General features: G+C 47.1%; 1 protein-coding gene across 4 annotated transcripts; it reads right to left on the bottom strand.

Moving 5' to 3' along the window:
* Nucleotides 1-2,724: 2,724 nt before the first annotated feature.
* LRRIQ4 (leucine rich repeats and IQ motif containing 4) lies at nt 2,725-19,998 on the bottom strand. 4 transcript variants are annotated; one of them, XM_066600840.1, is made up of 8 exons: nt 19,918-19,998; nt 13,674-13,705; nt 11,212-12,334; nt 7,915-8,088; nt 6,987-7,125; nt 6,711-6,907; nt 5,645-5,806; nt 3,489-3,561 (listed from the first exon to the last, which is right to left on the bottom strand). In XM_066600840.1, exons 3-7 carry the CDS (start codon nt 12,304-12,306, stop codon nt 5,663-5,665), a joined length of 1,749 nt encoding a protein of 582 aa, XP_066456937.1. In that variant the 5' UTR covers nt 12,307-12,334; nt 13,674-13,705; nt 19,918-19,998; the 3' UTR covers nt 3,489-3,561; nt 5,645-5,662. The 4 variants fall into 4 exon arrangements, with proteins under 4 accessions (XP_066456944.1, XP_066456928.1, XP_066456953.1 ...); XM_066600847.1 differs by lacking the exon at nt 5,645-5,806 and having other exon boundaries at nt 2,725-3,561; nt 6,804-6,907; XM_066600831.1 differs by lacking the exon at nt 5,645-5,806 and having other exon boundaries at nt 2,725-3,561; nt 19,918-19,988.
* Between the last annotated feature and the right edge of the window lie 1,150 nt (nt 19,999-21,148).

Below are 21,148 nucleotides of genomic sequence, written 5' to 3'. Positions count from 1 at the left end.
CCTTCCAGTACGGTCATGTGACCTCCAGGTAGCAGATATCAGTAGCGGACGTCCGCCGCCTCAGTCAGTGTGGGGCCGGGAGGGCATCCACCTTCTAACCCTAAAGTGCAGACCCCGAGCTCCGCCGGCGCTCGTTGTTTTACGGTTGCCTTTCAGCGGCCCGAGGAGCTCCGTGAAGCGAGGACTAAAAAACGGCAGCCGTGGACCCTCCTGGCCCCACCATCCCGGCGTCCCCGCTCAGTGCCCGGGCTCTCACTCATGTTCCCGCGGCTCCCACTTACACGGCCGCGGTCTACCGCCCCCACTGGTAGTCGCGAAGAGTCCGTCTCTGTCAGCCGGGGGGCCGCGGGCGGAGTGTGAGGTCCGGCGGGGAAAGCCGAGTAGAGGAAAGCGAGCCGTGCCGTCTCATCTGCCGCTCCGGAGCTGTGGGGCGTGCGGTGGCGGCGGGCTCCGACATCACTGCGGTGGGTGGCGGCGGGCAGTCTCCCGGCCGAGCTACAAGGGAGGAGTGCGGCGGATTGTCGGGCAAACGCCGCTGCGTTCCCGCATCCACAACGCGCAACCATGCTGTGGCTTCCTACTGAGTTTAGCTGCGGCAATGCTGTGTGATTTGCGCATTCTGCAGCATTCCTGCCCCTGTACCCATCGGCCGGCTGCACACGGGCGGATGTGAAATGCGGAATCTGCGCTTGGTACCGCAGCAAACACCGCCCATTGCATGCAATAGTGATTCCTTACACACATGAGCGGAAATCCATTGTTTTCTGCCTGTGGATGGGGGAAAAAAGAAAAGCAGCATGTTCCATGTTCCATTTTCCTGTGGATGGCCATCTGCAATAATTGTGGATTCCGCAGGAAAATCGGGATAGGGCTTATCGGGGAAACGTGGTACCTCTGTTAACGGCACTGCGGAGGCACGCAAGCAGTCATGTACAGTTATTTGTATGGATTTAGCGATGACGGGCTGCGGGTCGGATGGTCCCCATTGACCTCAATAAAGGCTGTCTGCGTGGATTTCCTTGCAAAATAGAGCATGCTGCAGCTTATTTTTCTTTATTTTTATTTTTTTCCCTTCCATTCACGGAATCGTGTGCGTGTGTGTACGAAAATGCGTGCCGTTCAATGCCTGCGTTTTACCGCGGACTGTCTGCGCAGCCAGGGAATTTGCAATACCAATCTGCCCGTGTGAGCCTGGCCTCCTGCTCGGTTCACACGGGGGGCTGACTTACAGGCGTCGTTCCTTCGCATATTAGTGCAAAGTCTGCCTCCAAACCAGCATTATTTGGTGCATGTTTTAACCCCTTAGTGACCAAGCTTTTTTGCGCCTTAGTGACGCAGCCAAATTCTGGAAATCTGACGTGTCGCTTTGACATAGAAAAACTCCGTAAGGCCCCCTGTCCGCAGCATTGCTATGGAAAGCGCTGGCACCTGTCCATGAGCAGAGAATCATTGTGATTCTCCGCTCGTGGCAGGCAGTTTGCAGCATGCTGCGAATTGCCCTGATTCTCTGCGGCCAGCCTATCTAGTACCAGTAGATAGGGTTGACCGACGGAGATTCGGTGGCGGCTCCCGCGGTGGAGATCTTCCCCGGGACTTAGCAATGCCTGTGGAGAGGGGGCCTTAAGGTTTTGCATATCCAAGTGATTCTGACATTGTTTCTTCGACACATATTGTACTTCATTTAGGTGGGGAAAATAGTCCGATAGAATGTATGCGTATTTATTAAAGGCACTAAAATTGGGAAACTCTTGAAAAATGTATCCTTTTTTTGACATTTTCAATTACAATATCTCATGTTTCATTAGATATGCATTTTAATTATTTGATGTTCCCTTTATTTGAACACTGGCTCTCTCACTGTATTGCAATTGGATTGCCACACCCCGTCCCTGCTCCTTTAGGTGTCATCTCCTCCTGTGTATGTTTTTAATTGTCTTTTATATTTTCATATGTATTAATAAAATGTGATCCTTTTCATTCAGCTGTATGTGCAGACCTATTTATTTGATTGTGTATATTGCTATAGAGCACGTCTGTTAATACAGAGTTAGGCCATTTTGACTAATACACGGAGGAGACTTCCAGAGTGTGTCAGGCAATCAGCTGAGGGGTGCAGGGATAGAAAAATGTGTTTTTGGTGGAGTGGGCCTTTGATATCTTAGGACTCATGTCCACGGGTGGGTCAGCTTCCACATGCGGGAGCCTGCAGCGTAATCCGACCCTGCCCGTAGCTGAGGATACTATTGTTTCAGCTGTATCCCGCTCCCTAATCACAGGCTGAATATGAAGAACAAAGCGGTCCAGCTCTGTTCTCCATACCTGGCATGGAGCGCTCTGCTGCAGGCGCTCCGTGCAGAAAACATCTGGATGCAGAAGACAAGCGGATACTCCCCCCCCCCCCCCCCGTTTGTCTTCTGCATCCTCTACTCGGAGCACTCGGCTGTATAACAGCCGGGCGCTATGCTGGATGCAGAAGGCAAGCGGGGACACCTCTTGTCTTCTGTATCCTCTGCTCCGAGCGCTCGGCTATATAACAGCCGGGCACTCAGAGCTGGGAACAGCTGGATGCAGAAGACAAGCTGGCAGTGCAAGGTGATCGCTCATCTTGAGCTGTAAATGGCACAACGATTATCGCTCAAAAGTCGCTTGAGCGACATCTTTTGAGCAATAATTGTCTAAATGGGCCTTTACTGAGTAATCTAGTGTTATGAAAGTACAAAATAATTTCACGAATAACAATAGTTACCTTTTTAATTCAAATCACACTTGTCTGATCACTGGGCAATCCTGTTTATCTCTACTATACGTTATAATCCCTTATGACTGCAGAACGGTTATTGATTCAGGGATTATTCTGAGTGCCAGATTGGAGTCAGGAAGGAATTTTTTCCTTAAATGGGGAAAATTGAATCAAGATTGAGGTAGAGGGGGGTAACAGGCTCAACTGCATGGACATATTTCTTCTTTTGACCTTACATACTATGTTACTATAGAGTCTGGTGTGGTGGAGAGTGTTAAGCTCTTGCTCACGACCTGAAGATTGTGAGCTCAATGCCCGCATGGTTCAGGTAGCCGGCTCAAGGTAGACTCAGCCTTCCATCCTTCTGAGGTCGGTAAAATGAGTACTCAGCTTCCTGGGGAGTAAAAAGATGACTGGGGAAGGCAATGGCAAAACAGTCTGCCAAGAAAACGTTACCATGTGGTGGCTCCTTAGAAGTCAGTCATGACTCGGTGCCTGCATCGGGGGACCTTACTACGGTATGTTACTATACCTTTTCACACTGTACAGAAACTGTCTGACTTCCCAGTTGTGGATCATACAATTAAAAAAGCATTGAAGTACCATATTTAAAGAGAACATGTTATTAATGTAACAAGTACTGCACTCTTTTTTGCCATTATGATACCGTTCTATTTCTTTCCTTTTAAATTACGTTTCTTGCTTTTATTCTTCCCTTTTGTGTCCTTTTTTGATTTCTTTCCTTTTTTTCTAATCTGAAGAAGATAAGCATAGGGTCCAAGTCCTTTTCGTACCATTACTCCACGCCACAGAGCCTGGATCTTAAAGAAAACATTAAGAAAATTTTTGTCAGGATCTAAATTCGTTTACTAATTAATTTGGGTAATAATATTGCCATACAACATCAGTGCAGTCCCAACTCAAGTCTTCTCTTTTGCACATTCAGGTAGCCTTCTACTTAGTGCCTTCCTGTATCAATCAGATTATCTATGCATTGAAAGCTCTATTTATACTGGTGTTATGGCTTCTGCTGGTACAGGAACCATTGTATTTATAAGTGGTGGCGAACCTGCGGCACGCAGAGCCCTCCCTGCTGGCCTGCGTCACCATCGGCCGCTCACCACATTAGTAAATGCCTGCAGGGGCCACAGCTCCTCTGCTGGCATTCACTCATCAGCGCTGCTATCTGCACTGATCCTGGCGCACACTGTGATGTCAGTGTGCAGCCGGGATCCTCCTCCCCTTCCCCCGACGTCTCCTACTTGGTTCCGCGACAGCAGGGCGAGGAGGCATCCGGCAGCACACTGACGTCAGTGTGCACCAGCGATCATCAGGCAGTAGAGGAGCGGCGCTTCCACGAGGAGGAGGGGTAAGTATATGGGTCTCGGAAGGGGGTATTATTACCGCTGGGGGGCATTTTGACTGCTGAGGAGACCGCTGAGGGGGGCATTATTACAGCTGGGGGGGCATTATTACTGCTTGTGGACCGCTGGGGGAGGGGGGTGTCACTAATATTACTGCTGGGGGGTGTCACTATTATTACTGCTGGGGGGCTGCTCTGGGGGGGTGTCACTATTATTACTGCTGGGGGGTGGCACTAATATTAATGCTGGGGGGCGGCTCTGGGGGGGGTGTTACTAATATTACTGCTGGGGGGCCGCTCTGGGGGGTGTCACTATTACTGCTGGGGGGCCGCTGGGGAGGGGGGCAATATTATACTGGGGGCCACTGTGGGATGTCACTATTATTGTTAGGGGGTCACTTATCGCTGTGGGGTGTCGCTATTATCGCTGGGGTAGGTTTACATGTGGCGGAATTGGGCAGGACTGTTTCAAAATATACAGCATGCAAATTTTGACTGCTTTTTGGATGTGGAAATACTGCAGAATTTTCCACAGAAATTTCCGCTGAGGACGTTCTGCAGTCTTTCCGCATCCAAAAAGCAGTTAAAATCTGCACACTATCTATTTTGAAGCGGCCCTGTCCTTTTTTTTAAACGATGCGGGTAAAATAGTACGTTGTGATAAGCCCCGCCCCTTGACATGTTGGCACTCTGCGGTAAATAAGTGGGTTTTGGGTTGCAGTTTGGGTACTCGGTCTCTAAAAGCTTCACCATCACTAGTATATATGATAGATCCATGGATCTTGATAGCTTCCCATGAGTTTTTTTTTACATAAAATAGTGCAATACATTAGAGAGCAACAGAACCCTGACAGAAGGGACTAAAGCTGGCCATATACCTTAAACAATTGTTAGCTGAAAGGGAAAATCAGAATAAGTTGCTGTCAGACACCTAGGACTGTGTCCTGTTTCTTGTGCAAACAAAGGATCAAGCATACTAGAATCCAAACATGTCCTATCCTTTTTTCCAGGACTAGGAACACTCCCACACATAAATAGTGGTTGCTTGGTCCCGCTAAACTGGTGGGTTCAGCCTGTGTTCATCTAATGTGTATGGGCACCTTCATGCAAGTGTAAACATAGCATTAGAGATGCACTAGCTGTAGCCACCAGTTATTGTTTTGTACAGCACAATAAATTGCCCATGACACAGATAGGAAGTAGCAAAACACTGCTTCGCATAAGCTAAGCAGACAGGTGCTAAATATGTGTGAGCAGAATAAGGCTTTTAGGCTCAAAGTGTACCTAACTTTTCAGAATAAGCTGCTCTATGTACCTGAAAAATAACACAATTTCTGGCCATTATATGACTTGCATTTTTCACCAGCGTTCCCCTCTGCAGGTTGTTTCTTTGATTTTGAGTTCTCCCTCAACTGGTGCGAGGAGCCACCGCTTATGCTGTGTTCTATATTCTGTGTACAGAAAAGACTGTGGATTCTGCTCCCTAACTCTCTATAGCACACACAGACATATCATCATGAAAGGACATTATACAGTAGTACCAAGCTATATGGATGATTTCAGTAGCTGTAAATCACTGTACTGTTAGCAGCCGCCACATCTGTGTGAGTCTCTCCACCTGTGTCCCCCTCCAGCAGCTCCCTCCTCATAAAGAAATTTCTTTGCCTAACCCTCTCTGCAGGATAAACGATCAGGATCCAGACCTATATTCTCAGCAAGTACAGAGGAAGAGGTTCAATAATCTCGAAGATTAAACATGAAATTAAACAAATAAGAGAAGTTTGGTAATAAATCATCTCATGTTATTATATCGTGCCAAGAGGTTGTACCACATACCCAAAGAATTTTCTTAATTCAGTTGTAACATTTACCTAATTGGGTACAATGGTATTTATGGAAAATCCCTCCCATGGCTTTTAAACCAAATCGCTAGCTCAACCTTCCTCTAAAAAGAAGACATTACTTCCTACTTCATTCTTTCATAATCTACCAAGGTTGCTCCACCATTTTTTTCTACTATTCTACACTATCCTCCCCATAGTCTTCTGTGGCCTGCATCACCCTCCTTTACTTTCTGTTCTCCATGTTGTTATTTCTGTTACCAGAGCCGGGCATGACTTGATAATCGGTAGGAAGCAGAAAATTCAAAACAAGCAAGACCCTTATAGCCAGCCGTCTGCAGGAATTTTTCAGCCCAGAAACACAATTTTAGGTAAATAAAGTGAATTGCACTTTTGCCGATTATCACATTGGCAATCACATAAGCTCAAGTTTTTTGAATGGTCAGCGACTGTTTATATTTCGAGGCGCTTTTAACACTTGCGTCTGGGGCTCTGGGAGATTTCCATTTGTCAGCTCCATCCTCAAAGCCAAACAACGAAAATACTGGAACTATCAGATCCGGCACATGCCTGAGTTGAACAGTGCTGGAAGGACCCCATTGACTATTATGGGGTGTCTGGCTTCTGGCATTCCGACCAGCATTTTCATGAATGAAACCGCACCGCCGTCTTTTGGCATTTTCTACCGGATTTGCCCCAGATCTCTGACACAGATGTGAATGATCCCTAAATCAATTCATTCAGTATTGCAGCACTGTAAAGTTACCTTTGTTGCTAACATATGTTTTTGCCTTCTTTCTTGCAAGTATTCCCATATAGCACTTTTCCCAAGGCTGCACAAATCTAGAGGTGGATTTACCATTGGATTGTCATCTAATAAGAGCCGCTCTAGTTTGTGCAACCTGTCCAGGTTCTCCGGTAGACTGGTCAACTGGTTATTTTGAAGAAGCAATTTTTGCAAACCTGAGCAGGAAATAAGAACAATTTGAGATTATTATTACATAACACTGAGTACCGTACAATACTATAACAAGTACTTTACCATGAAGCTGACAGATGGTATCTGGTAGCTGCTTCAGATTATTATTGTGGCAGTCCAAAACTTCAAGATTGTGCAGCAAATTCAATGTGGATGGGAGGAATTCCAGATTATTGTTTTCAATGTACAGTTCTTTCAAATTCTGTATGGAACCAAACATAGATAATCCTAGCTTTCATTCACAAAAACATACAAAAATACAGTATCCACTTTACTAGAAGCATGTTGCAGTTTCTGACATTTTATATCTCTGAAAGGCCGCCTGCAGACGTCCGGGTTGGACCCGTCCCGCAGCCCTGCAGGGGCCAGAGCGTACTCACCTTGCTTCCGCGGCTCCGGCTGTTTGATGTGCCGGCTGCCGGCACATGCACAGACCGGAGCTGGTGATTGAGATTTCTGTGCGGGGCTCTGCTAGCCCCACACAGAAATAAAGCATGCCGCGATTTGTTTGCCGCGCAAGATTTCTCGCGGACATATCGCGGCCATCTGCCTAGGATTGCGTTTGCTAACGCAATCCTATGGCAGCTTCCACGGGCGGAAATTCTGCGGGAAATCCTGCCGCAGAGTTTCTGCCCGTCTGCAGGCGGCCATATAGTCACATAATTTATTCTTGCATTATAATTTAAGAAATCCATTTATAACATATATATATATTAACCCTTTCCAATCCACTGTCTGACTTCTTCCTACATTCTGATTGAAGCTTGTACAGCTCTAATGTCAGAAGATGTACAACAGTGTATTCTTACCGTCTATTGCCAGCCACTCCCCTGTCGGAGTCTCTCTGGCGCACACACACTGGCTTTAACCAGCAGATGGCACCGTTGTATAACAGCAAAAAGAGAAAGCCTTTTAGGAAACCCTGAATCCAAAATTGGATTGGAAAGGGTTAAGATTATTATGCTATTTATATTATTAACAATGGTTTTACCTTCAGCATGAAAATGTCGTCTGGTAAACTTGACAGCTGTAAACCGTGATCTTGTCCAATATAAAGTTTTTCCAGAGACTCGAGCTGCAAGACGTTTTCAGGGAAAGCAGTAAATCTGTTCCCAGTGATCCCAAAATATGACAGGTTTTTTAAGGATCTCACTTCTGGTGTAAGCTATAACAACAAGAGGGCAGATTTATCAAAGTGTCTAATAGAAAAACAGTCTTTGTTGTACGTAGCAACCTCTAATTTCTATTCATTACCCTATGAACGATTAAATAGAACTGACTGAAAGAACTATGCTTTTTCATTTTTAAGGCTCCTGTTGAGAATAAGATGAGTTTACAAACCCACAAATTATTACTATGTTGCAGAATATTTCCTTCCTCCCATTAGTGACATCTGTGACACCTGTATAGAGTAGCGCTTATCTATTCCACTCTTTAGGTGCTGCAGTGTTACTGCAACTTTATATATCCTTTTTTAATGTTATCTTGTCATTTCTGATACACATTTTGTTTTATTGTAAGATTGACAGCCCTACATAGTGGAAGTTCGGGAAACCCTCACAGAGTAAGGGCGCCCACCCACTGGCGTTTTTTTTCCCTGCGAAATTCGCAGCATTTTTTTCTCTGCAGGGGTCTATGGGACTTGTAATGTTAAAATCGCGATCGCGCAAAATCGCGATTTCGCGGTAAATTGCGATTTTGCGCGATTGCGATTTTAACATTACAAGTCCCATAGAACCCTGCAGAGAAAAAAATGCTGCGAATTTCGCAGGAAAAAAAAACGCCAGTGGGTGGGCGCCCTTAGAACCTAGGAAAGAATCTAACGAGTGCGGCTGAGATAAAAAGGCATATGATGTAATAGCGAATCGCATGCATGATCCATTTGTGGCAGCATGCAGCTTGCTACTAAGGGGAAGAAGGTAGCTCTAGGATCAGCAGACCCGAGTGGCTACCATCTACAGATCCATACTCCGTTTACTAGCCCAGCCAAGGAATCTAGCAAGAGGTCAGTACAGACCAGTACCGGTGGAGATGGATGCAATCCTTTCCCTGGGCCGACCTGCCCAGTGAGCATGTTTCTGTCAGGTGTGACGCAGGTAGTAAACCCAGGGGTTCTGTAGCCGCCAGCCAAGTTTATGAGTTGAAGCGTAAGCACTGCCTGCTGTATTGAAAGTTTGGTAAAGTTTCCGCATTGCCTGCATTCTCTGTCTCTGAGAATAATCCTCCCGCCGGTTACAGTTACTTTATGGCTCAGTGCCAACCCACCAGTGACATACCTTTACACCTCTATATAAATAAATAGTCATCTATTGGATTTTGTAATATGTATACAAAGGATACGGTAGATTATGACAACTCTACATGCAGGAACTGAGGTTGTCATGCTATGGAGCAGACAGATAGGCAGTGACCCAATCTCTGCATTGCTGGAGATCACATTTTTTAGAGAGTGATTCCAACTTCAGCAGCTCCTAATATTTCTGTTCTTACAATATAGTGGTGCCATCTGGAGACCTCTCACAATGCAATGGAAGACATGCAATCGTAAAGTAGATAACTAAAAATATCTACTTGACTGTAGAAGTGTATACATAAATACTTTCAAGGTTTCTTCAGGAAAGGGTGGGCTAGGTATAGATGGCAGGCTCAGCAGTGGTGCCGGCAGATTACATCTTTCTTCACTTAAGGACCTTTAGCCCTTTCTCGCTCCATAATAGATCTCGCGCTATCCGGCAGCGGGAGCCGGCTGTCAGTGATAGCCGGGCTCCCACTGCAACAGCAGGGGTGCATCGGAGATGTGCCCCCCCCCCCTGTTAACCCCTTCCCTGCAGTGATCTATGTAGATCGCGGCATGGGAAGGGTTCACAGAGAGACCACGCTCCCTCTGTGAAGTTGCCGGACTCTCGCAGTGTTATTGCAGAGAGCCCCGCTGGTTGCCATGGCAACAGGATGCCAGATACCGGCGTCCTGTATTGCCAGTGCCTGTGATCGCTGTATAAGCGATAAGGCATTACAGGAGAGAAGTCCAGCAATGACTTATCACAGCGATCATCAGTGCTGTGCTGTAAGTCCCCCAGAGGGACAAAAATTGTGTAAAAAAAAAAAAAAAAAGTCAATAAAAATGTACAAAAAAGGAAAAATGTAAAAAAAAACCTTTTTCTGGTGCTTTTTCTCATATTAGCATGAAAAAAGGTAAAAAAATTAAAAACCCACATATTTGGTATTGTCGCGTCCGTAACGATACGTACAATAAGCTGCACATGCTTTTTATTCTGCACAGAAAAAAGCGTAAAGAAAACCTGCTAAAAAAACTGAGGTAAAAATGCACATTTTTAGCGTTTTGCCTTCCTAAAAATGCAATAAAATTGATCAAAAAAGCCGTAGGTACCCCAAAATGGTACCAATAAAAACTACAACTTGTCTTGCAAAAAATAAGGCCTCACAGAGCTCCGTACATAGAAAAATAAAAAAGTTACAGGACTTTGAATGCAGCAATTTTGAGAAAAAAAAAAAAGATTTCCAGAATTTTGTAAGAATTTTGGTATCGTTGTAATCGTACCGGCCTGCAGAAAAAACGGATTGTGCTATTTTAGCTGCATGATTAAAAATGTAAAAAAAAGGCCAAAAAATCTATGGCACAATTGATGCGTTTTCTCTCCCTATGATCATAAAAAAAATGATAAAAGTTTTACAATATAGTCAATGTACCCAAAAATGGCACCATCAAAGGCTACAGTTCGCCATGCAAAAAACAAGCCCTTATACGGCCGTGTCGACGGAAAAATAAAAAAGTTATGACTTTTGAAAAATGGAGATGAAAATCCGCCAAAAATCGTTGCGTCCTTAAGCCCAAAATAGGCCATGTCATTAAGGGGTTAACAGGGAATGATTAACGTTTAAGAAATCGTTCAAACGAAAATGGACAATAAATTGTTCAATGTAAACCTAGCCAGCGATTGATAGACGAACGATAAATCCTTCACTTTTCATTCATCATTTATTTTATGCAATCGTTCGGTTTAAATACCGATTATTCGGTCGTTCTCATTCACTTATACAGTGATGTAAACGACTGAACTATTTTTCGTTTGACCCATAGGTGGTAAGCGAGTAGACAGTTAATGTGTAGTTTCAACATCTACATGTATCTGTAGCTTCAAAACAATATATCATCTGTTGGGGCAACCCATTTAAGCATGAAACAAGAGAAAAGGAGGGGGAAGATAAAATTAATGCCCTCTGAAAAATATAGATGTAGTCAAGGGTCTTATTAATAATGCCGCCTTACCGTGCTCATTAAATTGTCATCCATTGATAAGACTTGAAGCTGTATGAGACCACAAATTTCATGGGGACAATCGGTGAAACTATTTTGGCTGAGATCCAATATCGTTAGAGATTCTAGTTCTGCAAATGTAGCAGGTAAAGTAGACAAGCCCGTGTTTTTGAGATAGAGCACATTAAGGCGACGTAATTGACATATCGTAGGTGGCAACATTTTTAACTCGTTATTTGACAGTCCGAGTTCATTTAGTGCTTTCAGCTCACTAATATCATGAGGAAGTTTGTGCAGGCGATTACCAGAGAGGTCAAGGACAGCCAACTTCTTGCACTGGCAAAGTGTCTTTGGGATGAAGGAAAGTTTATTGAAACTCATGAACAGTTTAACAAGATTACACAGTGATCCAATGTCAGCAGGTAGAGATGTCAGCTTGTTTTTTTCAAGATCAACAACCTGCAGAGCTGTCAGAGCGCATATCTGTATGGGAAGTGACTGAAAGGCATTATTCTGCAGATAGATTTCCTTGAGATGTATTAAATTAGTTACTTCTGGAGGGAGAGACTTGAGTTTGTTGTTGGACAGACCAAGCAGTTGTAAATGGTGGAGGTGTTTGCACAGCTGAACTGGAAATTCTTCAAGGTTTATGTCATAAAGTCTCAGCTCTTGAAGTCGATGGATCTTACTTATGACATCCAATGACTTGTGATTGAGAGGGTTGCTACTAAGGTCTAAACTCTGGAGATTCTGTAGCTCTCCAAGTTCCTCACATATGTCTATAATATTGTTGTTATTTAGGTAGAGGACTTTGATATTTTGAAAATGGCAGATCTCCTTTGGGATGACTTCAATAAGGTTCTTCTCCAAATGCAGTTCTTCAAGGTCTTCAAGATCTAGAATGGAAACCGGAATTTCTGTGTGTTTTTGCTGAGCAGAATCCATGAAGAAGACATGGTGTTTCACAGCGTTGGAGAATTCAGATTCTTCCTTCGCTTGAACTGTCTCCCATATCTGCTCATTAGCGTCCAAGAAAAGGGATGTGACTACATTTGAAAAGCGAACTTTGAACATATGACCAGGTGGGCATTCGATAAGTTCAGACATGATGGTAATTCTCGTTTACATATAACGCCTAAAAATGAAAGAAAAGATGAAGAAAATTAAAAATACAAGAATTAAATATATTACATCAAAAAAGTTATTTCTTATGAAATGTACATACTGTCCAGGTAAGGTAGTAGGAGATAAAGCCCTAAATCTAAACTGTGCACTCCTATTAAACACATAAGTTTAGTGTCTGTGTTCCTCAAGGAGAACATACACATCAGATGATCATTGGTTGAACCTGCCATTTTTGTGCGGCGGTGTCCTAAGTCCTCCCTTCTAAAAAATAGAAGACGCTACACTCACTGATTCCTGGCTCCCCGCATGTCCACAGCTGCACCTCAGTTCTGGCTGCTGGTTCAGTGTTTACAGGCTGTGGTCAGCTTGTATATGGGACATCACAGACTGCTGCGGCCAATCACAGACCCCGGCACTCACCAAGTGAGGGCAATATAGCGTCTTTATTAGTTTTGGCCATGGGGAGCAAGGATTTAAAAAACAAAATAACTTCAATAACTCCTTTAGTGAACATGGGGAGCCTAAGGCCTCCCTCACAGAGGCGTTTGCAGAAAAGCAGCGGTTTTCAACGCTCCATTTACTGCGATTTCAGCAGCGTTGTCATGCAATTTTGACAAGGTTTTGGCTGCATTTTCAGCACATCTGAAAACGCTGCCAAGGATGCTGAAAAAAAAAAAAAAACTCACCTAGCTGGCGCCATCCAGGTCCCTGCTGCTGTTCTCCCGAGCTCACTGACAGGAGTTCTTTTGATGGTAATGGAGTTTGAAAACCCTGCCTCCAGCAAGAGATTGCTCTGATTGGCTGAGCCCGCTGAGTGTCAGCAGGCTCAGCCAATCACAGCCATTCATTGAATGACTGTGATTGGCGAAGCCAGCGCTCCTGAATAAATCAGAGCAATCTTTCGCTGGGAGGTGGATATTTCAGCCTGCTCGGAGATCCAGAGAACAGCGACGGGGACCCCGACGGCGCCAGCTAGGTGAGTATTCCTTTTTTTTGGGGTAATGCAGCTAGCGCTTGCGTTTAGTGCTGCCAAACACAAGGTACCTAGTTGTGCTACGTTTTCAGAAGCACTGAAACTGCTGCCCATTCATTTCAATGGGTGACACAGGGCTGAAAACGACCAAAGGTAGAGTATGCATCGCTGTCAAAGCGCAGCATTTTGACGCTTGCCTAAGCAGGCCCATTGAAGTGGATAGGAGCGTTGTCAGCACTGAGCTAAATGCTGTACATGGCAGCGCTGAAGGCTGTACAAAAAAAACTGTGTGAGGGAGGCCTAAAAAGTAGGTTAGCATGAAGATGAAATATAAACAAAGGAAGACATAAAACAAATTTGTATGGAGTCTTCTCACCGTGAAGTCACATCTCTTCTATCAACTTGAGCCTACAAATAAACAAAAGAAAAATGGAGGGAGCTTATTAATTTTTTTTTATGACAAAATCACAACTAACGCAAATGAGAGTGCAGCATTCCAAGTGATACTAATAGGAGTCCTCATGTAGACTACACCCCACCAGACTCCATAGTTCCCTCACACAGAGCAGTATTCTCATATGGTGCCCTATTGAAGGACAGCCCTCTCTTCCTCACACACTACCCCTATGCCTCCCCTCTCTTCCTCACCCATTGTTCCTTAGCCCCCCATGCTCACACATTGCTTCCTGAGCCCCCTTTCTCACACTGCTCCTCATTTATCTCCATCTCCCTAACACAAAACTCCCTCTACACACTGTCCCTGTGCTCCCCTCTTCCTCACACACAGCCCCGGTATACTACTTCTCTTTCTCACACACTACCCCGCAGTATACAAGATCTTTTCCTCACACACGGCCCACAATATACCTTGTCCCTTCCTCACACACTACCCCCAGTATACCATGTATCTTCCTCACACACTACCCCAGTATACCATGTCTCTTTCTCACACACTACCCCCAGTATACCAGGTTTCTTCCTCACACACTACCCCCAGTAAACTATGTCTCTTCCCCACACACTACCCCTAGTATACCATGTCTCTTCCTCACACACTGTCCCCAGTATACCACGTCTCTTCCTCACACACTACCCCCAGTATACAATGTCTCTTCCTCACACACTACCCCCAGTATACTATTTCTCTTTCTCACACACTACCCCCCCAGTATACAAGATCTTTTCCTCACACACGGCCCACAATATACCTTGTCCCTTCCTCACACACTATCCGCAGTATACCATGTCTCTTCCTCACACACAGCCCCAGTATACCATGTATCTTCCTCACACACTACCCCAGTATACCATGTCTCTTTCTCACACACTACCCCCAGTATACCATGTCTCTTCCTCACACACTACCCCCAGTATACCATGTCTCTTCCTCACACACTACTCCTAGTATACCATGTCTCTTCCTCACACACTACCCCCAGTATACCATGTCTCATCCTCGCACACTACCCCAAGTATACAATGTCTCTTCCTCACACACTGCCCCCAGTATACAATGTCTCTTCCTCACACACTACTCCCAGTATACCATGTCTCTTCCTCACACACTACTCCCAGTATACCATGTCCTTCCTCACACACTACCCCCAGTATACCATGTCTCTTCCTCACACACTACTCCCAGTATACCATGTCTCTTCCTCACACACTACCCCCAGTATACCATGTCTCATCCTCGCACACTACCCCAAGTATACAATGTCTCTTCCTCACACACTACCCCCAGTATATAATGTCTCTTCCTCACACACTACTCCCAGTATACCATGTCTCTTCCTCACACACTACCCCCAGTATACCATGTCTCTTCCTCACACACTACTCCCAGTATACCATGTCTCTTCCTCACACACTACCCCCAGTATACCATGTCTCATCCTCGCACACTACCCCAAGTATACAATGTCTCTTCCTCACACACTACCCCCAGTATACCATGTCTCTTCCTCACACACTACCCCCTGTAACCATGTCTCTTCCCCACGCACTACTCCCAGTGTACCATGTCTCTCCCTCACACAGTACCTCCAGTATACCATGTCTCTTCCTCACACACTACCCCAAGTATACAATGTCTCTTCCTCACATACTACCCCCAGTATACCATGTCTCTTCCTCAAAACTACCCCCAGTATACCATGTCTCTTCCTCACACACTACCCCCAGTATACAATGTCTCTTTCTCACACACTACCCTTAGTATACCATGTCTCTTCCCCACACACTACCCCTAGTATACGTCTCTTCCTCACACGCTACTCCCAGTAACCATGTCTCTTCCTCACACACTGCCCCCAGTAACCATGTCTTTTCCTCACACACTACCCCCAGTATACCATGTCTCTTCGTCACACACCACCCCCAGTATACCATGTCTCTTCCTCACACACTGCCCCCAGTATACCATGTCTCTTCCTCACACACTGCCCCCAGTATACCATGTCTCTTCCTCACACACCGCCCCCAGTATACCATGTCTCTTCCTCACACACCGCCCCCAGTATACCATGTCTCCTCCTCACACACTACCCCCAGTATACCATGTCTCTTACTCACACACTACTCCCAGTAACCATGTCTCTTTCTCACACACTACCCTTAGTATACCATGTCTCTTCCTCACACACTACCCTTAGTATACCATGTCTCTTCCTCAAACACTACCCCTAGTATACCATGTCTCTTCCTCACACACTACCCCCAGTATACCATGTCGACCCCCAGTATACCATGTCGCTCCCTACACACTGCCCCCAGTATACCATGTCTCTTCCTCACTCACTGCCCCCAGTATACCATGTCTCCTCCTCACACACTGCCCCCAGTATACCATGTCTCTTCCTCACACACTACCCCCAGTATACCATGTCTCTTCCTCACACACTACCCCTAGTATACAATGTCTCTTCCTCACACACTACCCCTAGTATACAATGTCTCTTTCTCACACACTACCCCTAGTATACCATGTCTCTTCCTCACACACTACCCCCAGTATACCATGTCGACCCCCAGTATACTATGTCGCTCCCTACACACTGCCCCCAGTATACCATGTCTCTTCCTCACACACTACCCCAGTATACCATGTCGCTCCCTACACACTGCCCCCAGTATACCATGTCTCTTCCTCACACACTACCCCCAGTATACCATGTCTCTTCCTCACACACTACCCCCAGTATACCATGTCGCTCCCTACACACTGCCCCCAGTATACCATGTCTCTTCCTCACACACTACCCCCAGTATACCATGTCTCTTTCTCACACACTACCCCCAGTATACCATGTCTCTTTCTCACACACTACCCCCAGTATACCATGTCTCTTTCTCACACACTACCCCCAGTATACCATGTCTCTTTCTCACACACTACCCCCAGTATCCTATGTCTCTTCCTCACACACCACCCCCAGTATACCATGTCTCTTCCTCACACACTACCCCCAGTATACCATGTCTCTTCCTCACACACTACCCCCAGTATACCATGTCTCTTCCTCACACACTACCCCCAGTATACCATGTCTCTTTCTCACACACTACCCCCAGTATACCATGTCTCTTCCTCACACACTACCCCCAGTATACCATGTCTCTTCCTCACACACTACCCCCAGTGTACCATGTCTCTTCCTCACACACTACCCCCAGTATACCATGTCTCTTCCCCACGCACTACTCCCAGTGTACCATGTCTCTCCCTCACACAGTACCCCCAGTATACCATGTCTCTTCCTCACACACCACCCCCAGTATACCATGTCTCCTCCTCACACACTACCCCCAGTATACCATGTCTCTTCCTCACACACCACCCCCAGTATACCATGTCTCTTCCTCACACACTACCCCCAGTATAAAATGTCTCTTCCTCACACACCACCCCCAGTATACCATGTCTCTTCCTCACACACTACCCCCAGTATAAAATGTCTCTTCTTCGCAAATTACTCCTAGTAACCATGTCTCTTCCTTACACACTGCCCCCATGTCTCTTCCTCCGCACGGCAACTAAAAACATGTGCATGAGATTTTTTCCTGACGCACGGGAAGAAATCGCAGCATGCTCCATTCTCCTGAGGATCCCGCAGGGACGGCTTTTATTGAAGTCAATAGAAGCCGTCCTATCCACGGCACAGCGACAGCTGTCATTATGGATGTGCCACGGATCCGCAGGAAAGCATGGGATTTGAAACAAAAAAATAGCACTGCGAATGCGTCTTGCTTGTTGCTGGATTGTGTGGATGCATGCGCAACGCTGAAGAAAGAAGATCCGGCCGGCGCAGAGGAGATCCGCGCTGGAGCCGGAGAGGTAAGAAAACATTTTTTTCTCCCAATGTCCGCAAGCACGGCTGGATTCCGCTGTGGGATTCTGCAGTGGAATCTGTGCGTGCAAGTGGACATTGGGCCTTAGGGCTTATTCACATGTGCATATGTGGGTTTCAGGCCATGAATACACAGTGTACTCACAGACATACTTGCCTATGCACTGCATATTTTGGCCCTTCTTTGCGATTTCTATGTGCTGCATATTTACATATGCAAAAAAAAGACAAGACGGGACCATTGATTTTTTTGTGCACATATGTAGTGAATACCCATTTTTCATGTGTATTCACTGCATATTTGCGAAGTCCTATTCACGTCCGTTGCCTATTTCGGTATTTAATACACAGTAAACTAGTAAATGCTGTGTATTTTTTCTTGCGACCAAAAGGCATGTGAAAAATACACGTGTGAATAACCTCATGGAAATCAATAGGCTTTATTTACTGCTTAATACATTGCGTATTCATTCCCATGTGAATGACTCCTTAGGCCGTATTTACAAAGCCAAGAGCAAGTTGCATCCAAGATTCTTGGGTGCAACTCACGCTGGACAGCACATGGACCCTCGTTCATGTACTGCCCAACATGTGGGACGCCACACATTACTTGTCCTAATCTCGTTCAAGAATAGGGCAGAGCAGGACATGCAGCGATTTCGCAATCTCTGAATATTGATTAAAAAAATCACTGATGTGAATAAACCTGTTGAGATTAATTAGTTCATCTTCTGTGTGAGCTCGGTCCATCTTGGGACACAGACAGAACTTGCATGGAATTCTCACCCATGTGATACAGCATAAAGGCTCACTCACAGAAGTGTATTCTGGCCGTGTAATACGCAGCTAATACACATGTAACGTGTATTCATTACGTATTCTGCGCACCCATAGACTAATAGCGTGTAATATGCACCAAAATAGGGCATACTGCACTATTTTTCAGGCCTGTGAAAATTGCAGGTCTGAACGGCCCAATTTAAATCAATGTGCTTTTAGCACTGCATAATATACAGCCAACATACAGCGAGACCTTACATACCGCTCTCTGTGCTCCCTCTCTTAGGGCGCATGTCCATGGCCGGGTCTTCACCGTGTATCTGGTACTGGTGTATCTTGTCAACACCGGAAGTTAGGGGTGTGACAGGAGTAAACGCCCCTGTCATGCCTCTAGATGCCGATTGGGAGACAAGATCCAGCAGTAACACCCATACCCCCACACAGTGACAGCTCTGCGATGCGGACGGGGACAGTGAGTGGCTGCGATTCATCGGGCTAAAGGCGGCAGCAGTGCTCGGAGTGCTGGTCGGGCCCTCCCCCGCTAGCACTGCCAGAGCCCGCTGTCAGCCTGCATGCCGGCCGCAGCATCCCTGCCACCGTCCCATCAGGACTGGAGTCCCCTGTTGCCGCACCGGCTGTAAGTCTCCATGGTGGCTGCAGCATCCCTGCCGCTGTCGCAACAGCGCAGGAGTCCTCTGCCGCCGCACACGCTGTCAGCTTCCATGCCGTCCGTGTATTCGGCATCCCTCGCCAGTGCCGGCCGTCAACGGGTACATACAGTTTCATCAGCGCTGCTGTGGGACGCCGGGTGATACACAGCTGGGGCTCACCCGTAGGCGCTACAATCCCTGGCACTGCTGCTAGGATCATGGAAGCTGGAGACCAGGAGGATAACGGAGCCCATAGCCCACTGCAGACGCTGCCGTGTCTCTGAGGATGAAGGTTGGCCACCGAAGGATCGGTGTGTCTGCGGCAACCAATCGCCATCTTTGCCTGTCACATAGTCACTCCCTACTATTCACTAGGTCTCCACCCACACTTGTGGTGGAGACAAGATACACCAGTACCCATGTATCTCACATGTGTTGCAGGCATGTGTGATATGCGGTAAATGGAGTCAATGAAAGTAAATGGACTTTCATTGATCCAGGCACACCAACATGTGGACACTGTGTATCGATACGCACGAGAAATAGATCGCAGCATGCACTCTGCCTACATATGTAGTGTGAGCCCTATACGCTTGTATGGGCTGCGTATGATACACTGTACATAAGCAATATATTGTATGGACTGCATATGACATGCTGTCCATACGCATCTCCGCTCTGAAATAGAGAAGGGAATTGAAAAAAAAATAACACTGCGCATGCCCGTGTGCTACGATGGCATATATAGTGCCACATGCAGTCTCCGCCAGCAATGGGTAACATGCTGCTGGAGACCCGCAGCGTTTTATGCATCCGGCTGTGGGCATGAGCCCTTACTTACCCACAACCCCCAGTGCCCCCATCCTCAGTGCTCCCCGTGCCCCCTCGCACCCTGCTCCTCATGCACCGCCTCCTGTTCTCATCACTAAAACAAAACCAGACTCTTCCTGGAGACAAGCCCCTCCCTTCCAGTACGGTCATGTGACCTCCAGGTAGCAGATATCAGTGGCGGACGTCCGCCGCCTCAGTCAGTGTGGGGCCGGGAGGGCATCCACCTTCTAACCCTAAAGTGCAGACACCGAGCTCTGCCGGCGCTCGTTGTTTTACGGTTGCCTTTCAGCGGGCCGAGGAGCTCCGTGAAGCGAGGACTAAAAAATGGCAGCCGTGGACCCTCCTGGCCCCACCATCCCGGCGTCCCCGCTCAGCGCCCGGGCTCTCACTCATGTTCCCGCGGCTCCCACTTACACGGCCGCGGTCTACCGCCCCCACTGGTAGTCGCGAAGAGTCCGTCTCTGTCAGCCGGGGGGCCGCGGGCGGAGTGTGAGGTCCGGCGGGGAAAGCCGAGTAGAGGAAAGCGAGCCGTGCCGTCTCATCTGCCGCTCCGAAGCTGTGGGGCGTGCGGTGGCGGCGGGCTCCGACATCACTGCGGTGGGTGGCGGCGGGCAGTCTCCCGGCTGAGCTACAAGGGAGGAGTGCGGCGGAGTGTGAGGTCCGGCGGGGAGAGCCGAGTAGAGGAAAGCGGGCTGCGCCGTCTCATCTGCCGCTCCGGAGCTGTGGGGCGTGCGGTGGCCGCGGGCTCCGACATCCCTGCTGGGCCAGCAATATGTACGCGAGCAGAAAGCGGCATGCTTCATCTTTGCGCGTATTCTGCGCAGTTGGCGTGGGGCCTGAAGAGTGCTCTGCGGGTTCCACACGAAATGCTCTGCATAGCATGCAAAGGAAAAGCACAAATGCATTGGTATGCAGGGGGCCTTACAGCAGCACTTGAAAATCTCGTCCGCAAGCTGTGGAAATACTCTGCGTAAGGCCGGCTGCACACGAGCGTGACGGGCTCCGCCGCGGAATATTCCGCGGCAAAGCCCGTCACGGCACCCCCAGAGACCCCATACTTACCAGCGGATCCGGTCTCTTCACTCCCGCATGATGCTTCCCCGCCCACCGCCGCCACGTCATGACGCGGTAGGCGGGAAAGCGTTTTCACATTATCTTCCGCTGTGTTACAGCGGGAGATAGCGTGAACGGACGGCTTCCATTGACTGCAATGGAAGCCGTCAGCGTGTACACAAATAGAG

Source organism: Eleutherodactylus coqui, chromosome 1 (genome assembly GCF_035609145.1).
Source record: "Eleutherodactylus coqui strain aEleCoq1 chromosome 1, aEleCoq1.hap1, whole genome shotgun sequence".
Taxonomy (NCBI): domain Eukaryota; kingdom Metazoa; phylum Chordata; class Amphibia; order Anura; family Eleutherodactylidae; genus Eleutherodactylus; species Eleutherodactylus coqui.
This window is presented reverse-complemented; position numbering and strand designations above follow the sequence as displayed.